The sequence below is a fragment of the Meleagris gallopavo genome, chromosome 25 (assembly GCF_000146605.3).
Source record: "Meleagris gallopavo isolate NT-WF06-2002-E0010 breed Aviagen turkey brand Nicholas breeding stock chromosome 25, Turkey_5.1, whole genome shotgun sequence".
In the NCBI taxonomy this organism is placed as follows: Eukaryota; Metazoa; Chordata; class Aves; order Galliformes; family Phasianidae; genus Meleagris; species Meleagris gallopavo.
Genome location: NC_015035.2, coordinates 807,885 through 824,783, shown reverse-complemented (window position 1 = coordinate 824,783; position 16,899 = coordinate 807,885). Strand labels below are relative to the sequence as shown.

General features: G+C 41.2%; 2 protein-coding genes across 5 annotated transcripts in view; one reads left to right on the top strand and one right to left on the bottom strand.

Annotated features, from left to right (window-relative positions):
• Window positions 1-468, bottom strand: part of SMPDL3B (sphingomyelin phosphodiesterase acid like 3B) — a 5,539-nt gene extending 5,071 nt beyond the window's left edge. The window contains exon 1 of the mRNA XM_010723298.3: window positions 454-468. Within this exon, the coding sequence (XP_010721600.1) occupies window positions 454-468 (15 nt within the window). The remainder of the gene's footprint in view (window positions 1-453) is intronic.
• The window catches only part of EYA3 (EYA transcriptional coactivator and phosphatase 3), a 29,818-nt gene continuing 13,301 nt past the window's right edge, over window positions 383-16,899 (top strand). Inside the window, exons 1-6 of one of the 4 annotated variants that reach the window (XM_010723262.3) lie at window positions 383-499; window positions 2,621-2,664; window positions 4,502-4,584; window positions 6,000-6,066; window positions 6,704-6,846; window positions 11,424-11,561. In XM_010723262.3, the coding sequence (XP_010721564.1) occupies window positions 467-499; window positions 2,621-2,664; window positions 4,502-4,584; window positions 6,000-6,066; window positions 6,704-6,846; window positions 11,424-11,561 (508 nt within the window). In that variant the 5' untranslated portion in view covers window positions 383-466. The remainder of the gene's footprint in view (window positions 500-2,620; window positions 2,665-4,501; window positions 4,585-5,999; window positions 6,067-6,703; window positions 6,847-11,423; window positions 11,562-16,899) is intronic. The other 3 variants (XM_010723263.3, XM_010723266.3, XM_010723265.3) reach the window with 3 other exon arrangements.

The window sequence follows — 16,899 nt, the reverse complement described above, 5'->3', positions numbered from 1 at the left end:
TTTTTTGGTGTGTGTGTGTTTGTTATATAAATGTTCTAAATTAAAACAGGTTAGATTGAATCACGCTGTTTACTGACCTAGTAGACCAGACTCGATCATTTAAAGTGTCTTTAAAATCATGGTGCACGTGTCTAATTGACACGTTAGCTTCTGTGGTCAGTATGGTACAAGCAAGTGATGTAGAAATGTGCCACGTGATGAAAAATGTCTGTAAGTTGAAGCTTAAAGCTAAATCCCTTGTTTATGAAATCTTTCCGTATATGAATTTTGTCTCTTAGTTGGGAGATGGCAACACGAGTTTAGAAAGCTTGTGGGTGGAATATATAACAATTACCATTCTCTGATAGCCTAAATGATAAGTCCCCCCAAAAGTACATAAAGCTATGAACACCTTTTTTTGACAGGCTTTGAAGACTGCCGAGGAGGACACGATTTGAATCATTCAAGCATTACAATAAGAATACCCATGGAAGAGCCACAAGATTTACCCGAGCAACCAGTAAGTACATTTGAGTAATGCTGAAGATGAGCATCTAAAACTAGTCAGTGATCTCACAAATTCAGTATGCAGTTATTTTATTAATAATGGACAGTAAGGCTATCCGTTATTAAAACAGAAATAAAAGGAATTTATGCCTAAACTCTGTAGTGTTTCTATGTAAAATTATGCCTAATAATTATCTGTTTTACCATTTACAATCCTAGAAGAAGTTAAAAATCACTGTTTTAATGACAGAATCGATGTGCTGGCCGTTACCATGTATATAGCCTTTAATAATTCTCGTGCTTAAGATCCTGAAAAGGTTCCACGACCCTAAGCATGCCACCGTATCTGCTGCTGGAGATTATTTAAAATCCTTAATTGAACAGGGCATTGATGTAGGTAGGTATATCTTAAGATAGGAATTGCTGTCCAGACTTCTTAGATATTTGCAATGCTGTCCACATTAAAAAAAATACTGATTTTATAACATCAGATAAGTTTTGTTTGGAATGGTTATTACTATGGTATGACGTGAAGGTAAATTATTAAAGTTACACTGCTAGGACAGCATGCAAATTATTACGAGTGTCTGTGCACAAAACGTGAGGCTAATCAGCAGAAACTTATAATTTGATGTCTAAATGTCTGCAGGATTTAAACTTAAATTAAAAAGGGAAATATCTGTTATTACATCTTTACATAACCAAAATTATCTTTATAAACCTTTATTATTTGGGGCATAAGAGATGGAGCACAGCTTGTTTTTGGCACATGAGAGCATTACCCTTAAGCAGACACTTTAATTGTTTGGTGAAGGTTTTCTTGCTGATTTCATGTAGGTGCCTTTTGCTGCTCAGTCATTCTGAGACAGAATTTGAGACTATACTGATCACAGCTGTATGATGTGGCATCATCTTTTCAGCTTTGAAACCCAGAATTGATACTGCACAAACTTGTCTTCTTTCTCAAATGATTTTTCTTTTCCTAATGATGGTCATTGCAAACTGTTGATGACTGAATCTGGAAGGGAGCCTGTAAGGAAGTCATCAGACTTGGAGTTAAATGCATTTTACTCCTTCCATTTAGTGCACCTTGCTGCTGCCAGGGATGCTAAACAGGCGAGACTTTTGTCCTTGTTTCTGGATGTTTCTTCCCCTTTCAGATCTCAATTTAAAGTGGAAAAGTATGGGTAAGGCTCAGTGTTTTGAAACAGACAGGGAAATTAAGAGAACAAAGGAAAGTTTGGAGAAAAGTGACCAAAAGTGACCTTTTCTGTGACAAAGAAGTTCAAAAAGTGCTATTATTTAGCTTTTAGAAGTGATCTGTTGTAGTAATCTCCCATTTGATGCAATACTTAATTTAATCCTGAGTGCCAGAAAATGACAGAAGTCTTTTTGTAAGGGCTGGTGAACTTGTGTTATGTACATTGCAGACACCCACAGAGCTGATCTCTGTTTGGAATGAGTTCTCATCTTGGGCAAATGATGGGGAGAACCCAGAGGTGGGAAGGGCTCCAGGGAGACCCAGCATTGCCAAAAGGACAGAGGAAAAATGGCTGTCAGGTGTTTGGACTGAAGGTTTTTCTAAACTCAAACTAGCACAGGGATGGCAGTTAAACTCCACATTCCTGACTGGTGTACAGTCCTCTCTTCACAGCATTGCCACAGGCAACAATGCTACCATTGCTTTGGTCGTGTTTGCTTCAGCAGTTCATCATCTGCTTGGTTGGTGGGTGTGCTTTTCAGTCAGAAATTTGTCTGTGAATATCAGTCTGAGTGTAGAATTCTGTCACAGAGCAACTGCTGCCATGATAGCATGAAGAAAATGGTGTTTCTGCTTTGATCCTGACTATAAAAGTACAACTGCACTTCTGACCTGAGGATCAGAAGCTGTTTTCCACTCTTTCCCCTTTCCTCCGTTTCTCCTTTCTAACATTTTTTCTAATTAAGACTTGTTTTGAGTTGAAGAGCCCATGGTTACACTGGTTAGCTGTGCAGTTCAATGCAAGGCTTTCTTTTCAACACTCATGCAAACTCTATAGTAACCACTGGTGATGTGCTGCTGGAGGTGTGTTGTGCTGATTCTGCCAAGGACAGCTCTTTTTAGTTCTGCCTCTGAACATTTCTGTCTTTGCAGGTGAAAAAAGCCAAGATGCAGGAATCCCGAGAACAAAGCTTAAGGTATGTCACTTTGAATTTTATTTTAGTGTGGAGCAATTACTGCTGCTCTCATGTCATTATAAGCTCCCATTTTAGCAGCCTGTGTATTGCTGTATTTGTCAGAGAGATGGGACAAATATAACCCAGATTTGTGTTGGCTACAAAAAAAAAATAAGCAATTCTTTGGTATTAAGCCATTATAAAAAGTAGAGTTTTTATTACATCATCAAGCATGACCTTTTTCCTCAGAATCTTGTGAGGCTGTCACGTTCTGCACGTAACATGCATTCTAATGAGACTCAGAATATTTTAGTAATCTCTCTGCTATGATTCTCAGCTAAACTATGCAAGTGACTGTTTTGAAAAGTAAAAAGCTCTCAGTCTGATAGCTGCTTTTGTTTAAAGCTGCTGTGTTGTACTAGTTGTGCTCAGTAGAGGCTGTCTGATGTGTGTTTGGTTTAGGAGCTAATCACTACGATTTCATATAGAGAGGATTTGGATTTCTTCTTGTCTTGTGAGTAATAGCAAAAACTAAATAAAGATTTCTTTTTGGATCCTCTGACGTCTCAGTGTGAGTGAGGAGTGAGCACAGTGTGCCATTCATGCAACAGTGGACATGCTAATAGAAGCCCTGAGTTACATTAGTAGTTGCATGATTATTAAACAAAGAATAATGAAGGGAATGCTTTGACAAGAAGCAGTGAACAAACAGTGTGAAATTCACCACCTAAATGTTAGAAACTGCTGGAAGCTGCATTTCCAGCCAGCGTAAGGTGAGAGGAGCCCAGCCTAGGATGCCTCGATGCCTCTGCTCTCCTAGGTGGAAAGTGATGGAGAACAAGAGTGCTTGAGATGAATTTGTCCCAAAGCACAGGTGTGTGCGTTGAGGAGTAACACTGAGAAAGCTAGAAGAAACAAGGGCTGATAGAGTGTAACCAGGAATTTTATCTACTGTCACATTTTCCACAGTAAGTGATAACTAGAAGTAGCTGTACAGCTCTCAACCTATTTGCAAGCTGCATGCAATTTGACAGCCACAGGTTAACTGTGTCACAGAATCACAGGACTTTTTTCCCTCAAGAAGTGCAGTAGATGAATGCTCTGAGTCTTTACTGAAAAGTGAGATTTTTTAATTGCAAAACTCAAAATGTTTTATTGAAGTCTGTTCAGCTACTAGCATTGAAAAAAGATTTTCACAGAGTCTGGTTATGAATGTTTTCAGAGGTGAGAAACACCGTTAATGCATTTTGAGCAAACTTCATTCCTTTTCCCCAGCCATAGGAAGGAAAACAACATGCATAAGAGACCAAATCCACAGCCCTCACTGCTCAGCTCTTCCATCCCCACACCTTGCCCAGCACTGCCTTGCTGGCCCCAGGGTTTCACCTGAAAGGCACCTGCAAGGAGCAGGGCAGGCGGAGGTCGCATCCCTGGGGCGGGTGGATGAAGCAAAAGCACCCCCACAATTTTTTCTGCTCATCCAGCAAATTAAACTTCCATGGAAGAGCCTGGTGGGTGTCTGAGGTACTGCAGAGAAGCAGGAGGCCATGTCCAGGTGGGAGGAAAGAAATTTGTGCTTCACACTGCAGATGGTAGTGCCAAGCTGCTAAGTCTGCTGGGCTGCAGCTTCATATGGAGAGATGAGGTGGCGAGTTAACATGCTGAGTGGCAGTTTCATGTCTAATCAGAGCTGCAGATCTCTCTCTTAGGTTCTCTGTGTAAAATATCAAAGTGTGCAGAGCTAGGTTTTGTTAAAAGTCAGTTTCTCTCAGTGCAGAAGGCTGAAGTGGGGGTTAAGATAACAAGGGATGTTAATGCAGAGGTTCATAGTGCTGATGTTTAGGTTTGTTTGTTCTAGCAGTCATGTGAGCAACACCGAAGTCAGCGATCAGAAACCTGAATCTTCAAACCTTGGTTCAAACCTTCCCATGTCAACTGAGAGTAAGTATCTTTCAGAATCCTTCTGCTCCCAGTGTGTCTGCTCTCCTCATTTCTGCTGCTGATCTCATCACTTTTGTATTTCATCAAGTGCAAACTTCATCCCCTCTTTATAATCCTGCCCATGCTATCAGTTGTAAGGTGAAGGTTTGCCGTGGTGCTTACAAAGCATTAATGCCTGCATGTGTGATGGTAAGCAAACACCATTTCCTGTCTACTTTTGTATTACTGTCCCCAAACTTGCAGTTGGTTACTGCTGTGTCTTACCTGTCTGTTATTTTCCTTTGGGGAAGGGTTGAATTAATAATGATGCCTGTTAAAAGGATTTCAGTTTTATCATCATCTCTACACAGCTGGTTGTTTTTTTTTCTAATAATACACTGTACATTTAATTTTAGACTCTGAACTATATATAATGTTTGCAGAAATCACTTACAAAGTACTTTGGGAGGAAACTGAGGCAGAAAATTAAAAAGATTGCATAGTAAGTGAGAGGTGGAATCTATTCTCACTTGAAAAGCAGGGCTGGAGGTTATTATGGAAGTAAGAGTCCTGTGCAGAATACTTCTGGCTGTCTACAGTTACTTATAACTGTAAATCAGTTCAACCTGATTAAAAATATATACCATACAACTTCCCATTGCTAACTGATTGCATCTTTGCTATTTTAATCAATGTGCTGCAGTGCAGTTGAAGAAGTTACCAAGAATTTTAGCCTGCAAATCTGCTGCCTATCTGGCTAAGCCATTTGCAAATTATATAAGCTGCATGGATCCATAAGCAGCACAACTGTGTTTGCTAAGAATTTGGGGATGGTGCTTGTGGGTCAGAACTGTTAAACTCATGTACTCTGCAGACTTACAGTCAGACATATTGTTTAGCTTGGAAATCACTGCACCATAGTTCTTTATGGGCTGAGATGCCATAAGGACCTGTATGGTGCCAGGTTCTGTGCTGGAGGTCCTACATATTCTCACTTTCCTGGTTTGATGGACAGCTGAGTATTTCTCAGGTCTGCTCACCTGAATTCTGGTTATTGCAATGGCTGCTGGTTTAAGTCATACCAACTCAGCACCCCAGGGCTGTACTGGGACCTATCTTATAAGGGCATCTGAGATGAGTTTGAACTCAGGTTGTGCAGCCTGAGTGATTCTCTTATCAGCTTTAGAGTGTGATTGCTATGGATTTATTCAAACAGAAAAATGGAAGCATTGCATTATATGCAGTGAATTGGCAAGAACATTTTTGATGTGGTTTAATGCTGTGGGTTTTGAGAATTTACTTTAAAATAGATATCCAAGGCACTAAAAAACCTTCTTGTGTTGGTGAAAATTGTGTGAGTGTGCAGGTAATTAACTGACATTAGTTGTTGGTTTTAGAAATCTCCTGTGTAATTATATCAACTATTTTTTTTCCAGTTATGACATGCACTGACTATATCCCAAGGTCATCAAATGATTATACCTCACAGATGTATTCTGCAAAGTAAGTTGGACTACTGCTACAAAATTCAGTAGCTCCTTTCTGAAATCATCTTTCTTGATCATTATGCGTTTCTTTAATTACTCTGACCACACTCCCCTATCTGCTATGCAGCAGGCACTCACTGCCGTGCACACTGAGCCTAATGGAAGTCATCTTTCAGCTTCAGTGGTCATTATCTTATGATTCCAAGGATAAATAGACCTCTTCAATTAACTAACAGCACAGTGATCTTGTTGAATAGTATTTGAGAGATAAACAAGCATAAGATGTTACCAATCACTTACCATATTTGAGCATTGTAAAATGTTTTCTCATTGCATGGTACAGGAGGCCTAAATCTTCAGTGTTTGTTTTTGTATAGTCTGTTTTTTCCATTAGTTCTGACACCACTGTATTCTGCTAGCTTTAGAACTTACTGCTGTAAGGCACCATAGGTGAAACTAACTGCTCATGCCTGTTAGAATATGGGTTCCTTTGGCCCCGCTCCCCTGCCCTCACAGTCCCAGTAATTGGGGATTGTTTCTTCTTTCTAAAGCAATTTAATAATGTATCTTCTGGCTTGGAGGCTGAAAACTGCATATGTGAAAAGTTATCTTGGTTTGTTTGTTTGTAATTTTTCTTCCTTCTTTTTAATCAGGCCATATGCACATATCCTTTCTGTACCTGTATCCGAAACAATGAGCCCTTACCCTGGTCAGACTCAGTACCAAGCACTACAGCAATCTCAGCCCTACACCATCTACCCCCAGACCACCCAGACCTACGGACTACCTCCTTTTGGTAAGAAATACATTTGCAAAGATTTCTCAGTGCCTGCAGTTACTTTCTTACGTCTCATTAAAAAGCAAATACGAAGATTAACCAGGTGTATTGGAGAGAAGCACATAGAGGAGAGCACACACTCAGCTTAAATTGTAGGTCAGTATGAAGTGATGGAAAGATGTGTGTCAATGGCAATAGCTATGGCTTAGTGTGAGTCATCTCTAGATGAAACTTCATCTTGTAAGACCTTTTTTGTTTTTATTTTTAACAAAACTGCTTTTCTGGACAGTAATTTGAATGTAGCCACGCAGCTTGCTGAATGCTTCTTAGTTTAGGGCCATCATTTTCTCCAGTTATGGTATGGCTCTGTTTGTGCAGATCACAGAAGGGCCCATACTAGAGCATCTTTTCTTGAATATATTTTTCCTTTCCTTTTTGTTGACCAAGGTTAAGACTTCTGTTATCTCATGTTTCACCAAATGCAAATTTCATGCAAAAATGTCACCGAGTTTACTCAGCCTGTGAGTTTGCTTAAGCTGCTCTGATAGTTGAGCCCTCTATTAGCCACGGCAGTTTTTGTAAAAGCTTGCAGGGTAAGAGTCCTGTTGTAACTGAACACCCAAAGCTTGATGACAAAGTTTGAGCTGTTCACCATGTGCTTCCTTTGTATGTATGGTAGCAGAGGTGGTTTTGCCCCTCAGTGCCTGCTCTGTTGTGAGAGAGGACAGCACATTGCCCCTCTATGCAGGTAACACAGGGAAAAAGTGGATTGTCAGCTGTGAGATAGCCATGAAATGTTTGTCTTGGGGATTTGTGGTCATGCTTCCTAGCTAAATGAACAGAGCCTTGTGCCAGATCATCTTCAGTGCTAAAATCTTAGGATATCAGACTGTAAAAGGATAAGTATTCCTTCATTGGAGAACTGAATGCCTTTGTGTCCTAAGCAGGTATGGCTGGTTAGGCACTGACAGAGCAATTAATTTTATATATAACAGAATCATATGTATGTATATATATATATTACAAAGCAATTAATTTGTCACGTTACTTTTGGAAGATGATGTGGAAAAACAGATGCAACTGGCCTCCTTCTTATTAGACAAAAGTTACATTACTGTGTGATTTAGCACAAATTGTTACCTTTTCAAGTGTGGTCATCGTGTAAAGCTGATGTATGCGCCTTTTTTCCTCCTTTTCTTTCTCATTTTATTATCAGAAAGGTGATTTTTCTATTTGTGCTTGAGGGCATCCTTAGGAATAGAATGATGGGACCACAAGGGTATACTTGCACAATATCTCCCAAATCAAATTTGTGCTGAATTAATACATTATTCTAACTGCTTGAATGCCATCAGAAAGAAACTTTGCAGGGTGTGACTTGCAGGGTAGCTCGGGCAGTTGGTCTGCTATCTTTTTAAACCCTCCTTGTCTTTTTTGTGCCACGGTAGTGTTGGGTGTTGCCAAAGGGTCTGCTGACAGTGTGCCTGACCCAGCCCATAACAGGCATTGGAAGCACGTTTCGTCCCTGCTGCCTGCACTCCACTTTCAGTCTTTTTAGTGCATCTAAACGGTGTAGTTTCATTTCCTTCCCCAGGTTGGTGTTTATTGGTAGTTTGTTGTTCTTAGACATTTGGCAGTGGTTGTTCTTTTCCAATGGGAAATATTGGAAATGCTCATTTGAAGTTTTAGGTCAAGATGTTTTATAAAGGTATTTTAGACTTTTCTCTGAATTTTGTTTTTTGTTTGTTGTATTGTGTATTTTAGGGTTTTTCATTTGGGTTCTGTGATGTTTTGTTAGTGGTAGATTTGGTTACTGTGAGGTTTTTTTTTTTTACCTTTTTTTTTCTGTAATTAGGTGTTCAACTGTTAATTTCTACTGTTGCATTCAGAATATCTTCTGGAGACCTAGGCAAGAGATAAACATTTTCTGTTGACTTCATAGCAACTTTCGTCCATTAAACTTCTTCTGAAATGCAATCAATTCACTTACTGAAATGTTTTGGTAAGGATTTTGTGGACTATTATTGAGTAGCTGAATTTTTAGTCTAAATTTAAGTGTTACAGAAATGTTAGAAGGCACATTTCCAGTAATGGAAATCATACTGGAGTAGTACCTGTGTCATCATACTGGGAAGATGGACGGATCAGGTGGATGGTCCAGGACTAACCAGGTGCAGTGCTAAGGAAAGTCTGATCGTGTTTCTACTCCCAATATTTCTTTGAGAATATGAGAACTTGACTAGATTGATGAGATATTTTACCAGCAAATGCAAGGTTTGCATCTCTTCTTATGTGGGTTTTATTCTATGCCAAAAAGAAGACCTCATGGATTAGGAGCAAAGCAGAAGTATTTTATGTATGAAATTCAAGCCAGCTGTCAAACACTCGGTTCAGGGTGCTGCTTTCAGAGAAGAGATGGCCTATATCTATAAATATGAACATATATAAAATATAGGATGCCTATTTGACACTTTTCCTTGTGCTGTAATACTTTTTTTGGCACTTAGTGCACTGTTATGTGTAGAACATAATTGTGAAAACCAATATTAAAACAGGAGTGATGACATATAAGCCTTGTGGCTTTTAGTTGGGTCAGAAGCACTGTAGATACGATGGTTTACATGGACTCGAGCAGAACATACAGGTGGTGATCTATCCTGTGTGGAGCCTTTCTGTCTCCAAACACGTGTTCTGTGACATTCCTCTGCCTCAGCTGCAGTGCTGCCATCTGATGTGGGGGTGTTTTGTGCTCCCTTATCCTCTGTGTCATCCTTGAAGCTGTGCTGCTGCAGAACAACAGGGAAGGACGTGCATCACCAGGGCCAGGGTGTGCCTCTCTGACCAAGGCAGTCGTGGAAGGTTGAAGATGCCTGAATTAGCTGCTGCACCTGATCCAGCCAACCCTGTGGGCACCTCTGACACGTTTATCTGATCTGGCTTTACACTCCTTGTGTGATAATTGTCCTGCAGCGTTCCAATGGTGTTTGTGTTTCACTATGACAGTGGGTAGGCACGTTGGTATGCTCTGTGACTGTCTGATTTTGATGTTCTCTGCTGCTTTCCCACTGATCTTGCACTGTAAGGGACTGTTGGTTACTGTCCTCTCTAAAAGCTACTTAAAAATACCACACCTTTTGCTCTCCTTAGGAGATCTGCTTTCCATATATTTGCCCTGCAGATTCTGCAGTATATCTGCAATCTTCCTTAAATCATTCTTTCACTATTATTTGCTAATTACCATGGCTTTCAAGATTTAAAACCAAAATGAACAGGAATCAAAACCCTGAAAGACCTTACAGACGAGTGACTTCATATGACTCATGGGTGCCAGTTTAATTTTTTTACACCCCTCCCAAGGTTGAATAGGTTTTGAGATGGAAGGTCATCTTTCTGCTGGCCCTGAACATTGTGTCTAGCTCCAGATGGCCTTTGTCCCTCAGCTTTGTGCATTCCTTCTTGTTTCTAAGTAGATCTTCCCAACTAATTCCTGCTTTTTTACTGCAGGCCAGAAAGAAGTGCCTTTAACTAGGTATTGATTAACCCCAGCTGGTTAGATTTCTTGCTCTGGGGATCGCAGCAACTTTAACTGCTGGCTGTATTACGTACTCTGAGTTGATAATTCGAGTCATAAATGTGATTAAATGGTGGTTCTCAGCACCCTTCTGTCAGTCTGCTGTTAAAAGACTGAATGTAACTCTCTTCTACCCCCTCTTGAAAATGGAGTATCTAATTCCAAAGGGAGCTTTTCCTGCTTCCCATAAGCAGATCTTTGTCCAGGACGGTGGAAAAGCTGTAGCATCTTGAATCTTTAGCAGTCAGCTTTTAGACTCCAGTACTTACAATTGCGAGAAACAAAATAAATGAAATTTGAGTTCAGAAACAGCTTAAAAGAAAACAAACCTGGTGAGCCCAGAAGAATCAGGCCTTGGTGAGTTCCTGAGCTCAGGCACTGTTGTCACTGCTGCCAGCATAGCAGAATGGACCTTAACGTAGCACCTGAACTGAAACCACACTGCCTGTGTGTGCCTCGTGCATAGGAATTAAAACTCACACTGCTGCATGTCCTTTGGTCAGTACTGGTACAGAAGGGCATGAATGATTCTAGAATGACAGAAGATCTAGAGGAAACTTTGTGGTCTTTTTTTCCTTTGAGCTCTGTTTTTCCTCATGTTCAGTCTATGAAAAGGACTGACTTTTAGCTCGTTTTTAAGTATTTGACCCCAAACTTAGTGGAGTACAAGGTTGACCTCAGTAAATTCCAACCCCAGCTTTGCTACATGCTAGCTGATCAGGGATCAGCAGCTCCTTCCTACCTACGTGGCAGTGAGCCTTACTGTTACACTAATGGATTTTTATTTGATAGCTTTGGAAGTTGGTCTTGTTGGTGTTTTTAATTTCTTTTTTCAGCAAGTTTTGTGAGCAGCCCTAACCCGTGTGCTGCTTGACAATCAGGACTTTTTATTGCAGGCATTAAGCATTTTCATGTGTGATTTGTTCCTTGCTTTTGTGACAAGCAAAAATCTCACTCTGAGGTAGCAGCGTGCTGTTTGGTCCCAGCATGTTTATTTATAACTGGTCCAATTTATCTGATTTAGGTGCACTGTGGCCAGGTATGAAACCTGAAAGTGGTTTAATTCAGACTCCATCTACAAGTCAGCACAGTGTTCTTACCTGCACTACAGGGTTAACCACAAGCCAGCCCAGCCCAGCACATTATTCTTATTCCATTGAAGGTAACTTGGCATGGTTTTTATCTGCATCTCTCTCCATCTACTTGAGTACCACAAATAGAGAGGCTTGCACGTTTGTTCTTGGTTTGTGCATGCTTCTTTATGCTTTGTCTCTTTTCTATTTGTGTGTGCTTGTTTGGTTTTGTATTTGCTGTGTTCCTCTGTATGCACCAGGCTGGCTTGTTGGTGCCATGCTGATGGACTTCACAGGGTGAAGAGCAAATGGAATGGGGAAAGGAGACTAAATGTTGTGTTCTTTTGCATGTGTTTGCTGGGAATGTTCTTGCAGCTCTTTGTGGGTAGATTTTAGCTTGAAGTCAGTAAATATACTGATGGAGACTGGATTTTGTTGTTGTTACGTCTGGAAGTAGAGGGTTCATGTGCGATACATACACACACACAGCTCACACCCCCACACAGATACATTGCTTGTGCTGCTGTGTCAGGCCTCCAGCTTGGTAGATCTGCTAGGAAGTGAATTTGTAATTACAGAACTGGCCTACAGATACTCCCAGTGCCAGAAGTGTCATATCTAAGAAGCCATGTGCTGAATTTCACCAGCTTCCAAAGCAGTTTTTAGATATAGATGGGCTATTTAGCTGAATAATGATATTTTGTTGCTTGTGGCAAATGCATGCAAATAGCTATTTGTTTTAGACTCGAATTTTTGCCACTTGTGCATGGGTGATGAATTATGAAAATTCATCTCTATGATGTTTAGGAAGCAGTTCAAGGATTCTTTGTGACTTCAAGTGTGTAATTCTGAGACTTCAGGGATCTTTGGTTCATCCTCCTGCTTGAGGAACAGCTGGCACAGAATTCAGAGCAGGTTGCTCAGGGCTTTCTCCATTTGGGTTTCACAGATCTCCAAAATATGGTGATGAAATCTCCTCGAGTGACTATCATGATGTGAAATTATTACCTCTGGCAGGTCAGGGCATCTCTCCCTTTATGCTGTGACCATTATCTCCTCTTCTCCTGCTGTACACCTGCATAAAGAACCTGACTTTCTTCTTGGTAACTTCTTTTCGATGTGGAAGGCTGAAATCAGACCCCACTGAAACCATCTCTGCAGCACCAACAGCCTTGCCTGAGGATGATTCCCCAGAAGTAGAGAGATTTGTTACTTCAGTTTATCCCCCCGGTGAAGATGATGTTATTACTTTCCCATGTAACACTGTTCTGGCTCTGAAGGAGCTTGATGAACATGCAGACTGTGGGCTACCAATAGAAAATGAAATGATCAGTTCTGGAAAGTTTGGGTCAGCAGTGAAGCAAAACAGCATGGTAGCATCAGAAACTAAAGAGTGTGTATAAGGGAAGCCATATAATGCAAAGAATAATATTGTAGCTTGCAGCTGCAGCTAACAAGCTCTGCTAGGTTTAAAGGTTCCCCTAACATAGATCTTAATGAATACAATATGAATTTGGTTCAGTTTATCTGACTTTACAGGGTTTCAAGCTCGATTCTGCTGTACAGCCTTCTCTTGCAGGGTATGTGCTTCAGCTCCCTGACCATTTTGGTGGCTCTGTGCCAGACCTGCTCAAGTTTATCAACATTTGTCATCTGCTTGAGGCCCCAAACTGAATGTCGCATCCAGATGTGGTGCAATGAGTAGAGGAGAGTAGTTAAGTGATAAAGAGGTTTTAGCATGGATTTTGCAAATAGAAAAGACATATGAATGTTGTGGTACTTGCTCAGTCTTGGCTCACTGCAACAGTAGATAGCCCAGTGTAATGTTTATTCTTAACTGACTTTTCAAATTTATGGTTTAAGATTAGGAATACAACAGATGACACCAAGTTGAGTGGTGCAGTTGATAAGAAAAAAGAAGGGGATGTCATCCAAAGGGATCTGACCAAGCTTGAAAGGTGGATCTTTGTAAACCTAATGAGGTTCAACAAGGTCAGGTGCAGGGTGCTATGCTTAGGTCTGGGCAATCCCAGATATACGTACTGACTGGAGGAAGAGCTCATTGAGAGCAGCCTTTAGGAGAAGGACTTGAGGGTTCTGGTGGGGAACAGCTGGACATGAGCCAGCAGTGTGTGCTTCCAGCCTGGAAGGTCAGCAGTACCCTGAGCCGAATCTGCAGAGGGGTGGCAGCAGGCAGGGGGGATTTACCCTCTGCTCTGCTCTCATGAGGCCCCATCTGGCTGGAATACTGCATCCAGGTCTGGGGCCTCCTGCACAATAAAGATGTGGATCTGTTGGAGAGAGTCCAGAGGAGACCGTAAGGATATTCAGAGGGCAGGAGCTGCTCTGCTATGGAGAAAGGCTGAGGAAGCTGGGGATGTTCAGCCTGGAGAAGAGGGAGCTCTTGAAAAGAGCTTCTGAACAGGAGGAGAGTGACTTTTTACATGGTCTAATAGTGATAGGACAAGCGGGAATGGTTTTAAACTAAAAGAGGGGGGATTTAGGTTAGATATCAGGGCTGTGAGGTGCTGACACTGCTGCCCAGAGGCTGCTTTACCCCTGGAGGTGCTCAGGGCCATGGATGGGCCCTGGGCAGCCTGATCTAGAGCCTGGTCTGGCTGGATTTGGAGCTTCATCATCTTTGATGTCCCTTCTGAACCAGCCAGTCTGATTCTGTGAAATACAACCATCCTTTGAATACAACTCTTCTCTAGGCAGAATAAATTGTAATGTTTTATAGCATTGGTCTTAATCACAAAGAGGAGTTTGTCAAAAACAGTTCTGCATGAGGTGACACTGAATGAGTTTGCCAGCTGATGTGCCACAGAAAACAGGTAGGGAATAAATGAGGAGGCAGCAGAGAGCCTTGGTCAGGGTGTTGAAATACTTGACCTGTTCTCCTATAAGGATGTGACATAGCAGCCTCATGTTATGTGACATGGAGGATTTCTCTTCAGACTGCTCTTTAGAATTATGAAAAAACCGCCTGATCTGTGCTGGAGAGCAGTAGCTGAAGTTAATTTGCTGGTAGGCTCTTAATTGTTTCTCTCCAAACAAGGCAGAAGGGTGATACAGTGCTGTATGGTGCTGCTGGCCCAGCAGAAACGTTTTACGGTGCGTGACCAGTATGGTTTAGTCTGCAGACTAACTCTGGATTGGGCTTACATGATATTTAAACCCTGGTGATGTGTCAGGTGCATTTAGTGGCTAAGATGTTCCTTTTGGTAGCAACTGGGCAAGCTGTGGCTGTGGTGGCAGTGGCAGAGGCTCCATGAAGTGCTGGAAGTGACATGGCTCCTGCTTGCCTAGCCTCTTCTTCCCACGTGAGCAAAGCAGCCAAGTGAAATGTAAAATGCATTAATCACCATTTCCCTTCCCAGCAAGTAGGGGAGAAAAAGAGAAGAGAAGAGACGTGGCAGCTTCAAGGCACAGGTTTGTGCTCGCAGATCTGTGAAAACTGAGGTTGTGAAATGGTCGTGAATAGTTCTTTTGGCACATCCATGTCAAACATCTTTGTGTGCTTTTGGCCCATTTGCAGGCAAAGGGGCAGACCCACAGTGCGGAATGAATTGTGTGATTAGGGCAGTGAGAGCTGTTTGTAAAGAACCGATCTGTTGTGTTGTATAGATAAGGGATAATTAAAAAAGAAATCTTGGAATGAGACCAGAGTTTAGAAGGTAAACAGCAAAGTTCATTGTGGGGAGGCTGTGTTTTAGCAGAGTCGCAGCTCTTGGGAGCTCTTTTCTGTGATACCTTGTGTGATCCATCTCAGTGGCTAAGCAGCCTCTTCAGAGCACTACAGATGAGAAGCTGTAGAATGATTCTGGCTTCTCAGCAGTTCATCTCCTCCAGCTTCCTGGGAGCTTCACTCTGTGTTAGGGAGGAGCTTTTCTGGAGGGCTGCTCTTCACAGCATCCTGGGTTTTTTATGGTTCTCACTGTTTCAGTAACACATACAGTTTGGAAACTGTCCCCTCCTCTTCAGCAGCTGCTTATGAGGAGTATCCACTGCTGCTTCTGGTAGCTGCATAGCTACTGTTTGCACTTAAGTGTTTTCACTGCCATTATTGCTGTTCAATGCAGCCTTTTCCCCTTTTTCTAAATGTTCACCCCCCAAAACTTTCTTCCACTTGTTTTTTTTGAACACTGTTGCTCCTATCTGTGACGGGATTCCCAAGGCCTAATTACTTGCCTTCATTTATGCTTCTGCAGTAAGACCTCTCCACATTTCCCACCTCTCATACTTTTATTTCTGAACCTCTTTTAAGATACATTTCTTTTGTTTTTCATCTTTTTTGAGCCATGTTTTGGGTCTGTTCCTCTTTCCTGGAGTAGTACCTGTGTTTGCCATAATGCAATATATTTTGATTAAGAGTTTGTGGTGGGACCTTTTTCCCTTTGCAGCTTCCTTAGGATGGAAAGACTGAAGCCTTCAGGACCTCAAATACTTCAGTCTTGAGTTGAATTCTGCATGGATGTGATTTGCAGAAAGGCTTTTCTTTTAGTGGTAATACAGTAGGTGATACTGTGGATTTCTGCAAGCCTTTTCCTAAATGTCTGACTATTGTTGGTTTTGTTTGTGTGCAGAGAAAGAAGGTTTAGCACAAGATAGCATTCCTTGGTGACCCTTGATTCGGTACATGCTGGCTTTGTTCATGCTGATTTCAGTATTTCTTTCCACTAATCCTTGAGGTTCCTGAAGCCCTGTGTGGGGTAATGTTTAATGGTATGGCCCTATAGGTGTAAAACCATAAAATGTGCTAAATGACTCTTGTTCCCAGAAGGTGCTCTGGCTGCCTCTGTGTTTTAGAAGGGCTGAATGCATTGACATGAAGACTATTAAACTAAGAACTAGATGTCTAACAATTTGTCTTACATGACAGATTCTTTCAGGAACTCTCTTCCAAAAACTAGATGTAGTGTCATAGGGTATGGGGTATTTACTTTTCTAGTAGGAAGCATTCTTTTTATATTATTTGAAATATTTTTCTAATTCCCTGTTGTTTTGATCTAATTGAGCCAACTATACTAATTCCAGAGGAAGCAGAAACATCACTGTTACCAGAACTGATGTAAATACATTCATATCCATGGTCTACTCTCATTCATTTCTAATTGCTAATGGTTAAATATCAGGATGTGATTTTTGTTGTCTTCAAACTTGTAATGAAGGTATGAAGCTGAATTGAACTCCAGTTGCATAGCAGGCATGGAAAGAAAATGTTTTCTTTTTCAAAGCTTTGGATAAAATTTCTGAAATACTGAATACATTTTTAAAGATAACTGTGTGTCAGCTCTCCTCCTCTCTAAGCCCAGTGGAAATACAGCTGGTTTCTAGATACACCCCAATACTTTTTGTCTGCTAGAAGCACAATTACATGAATATAGGCCTTGTAAGAACTTATTTTTACACCTGAAATTGGTCTTG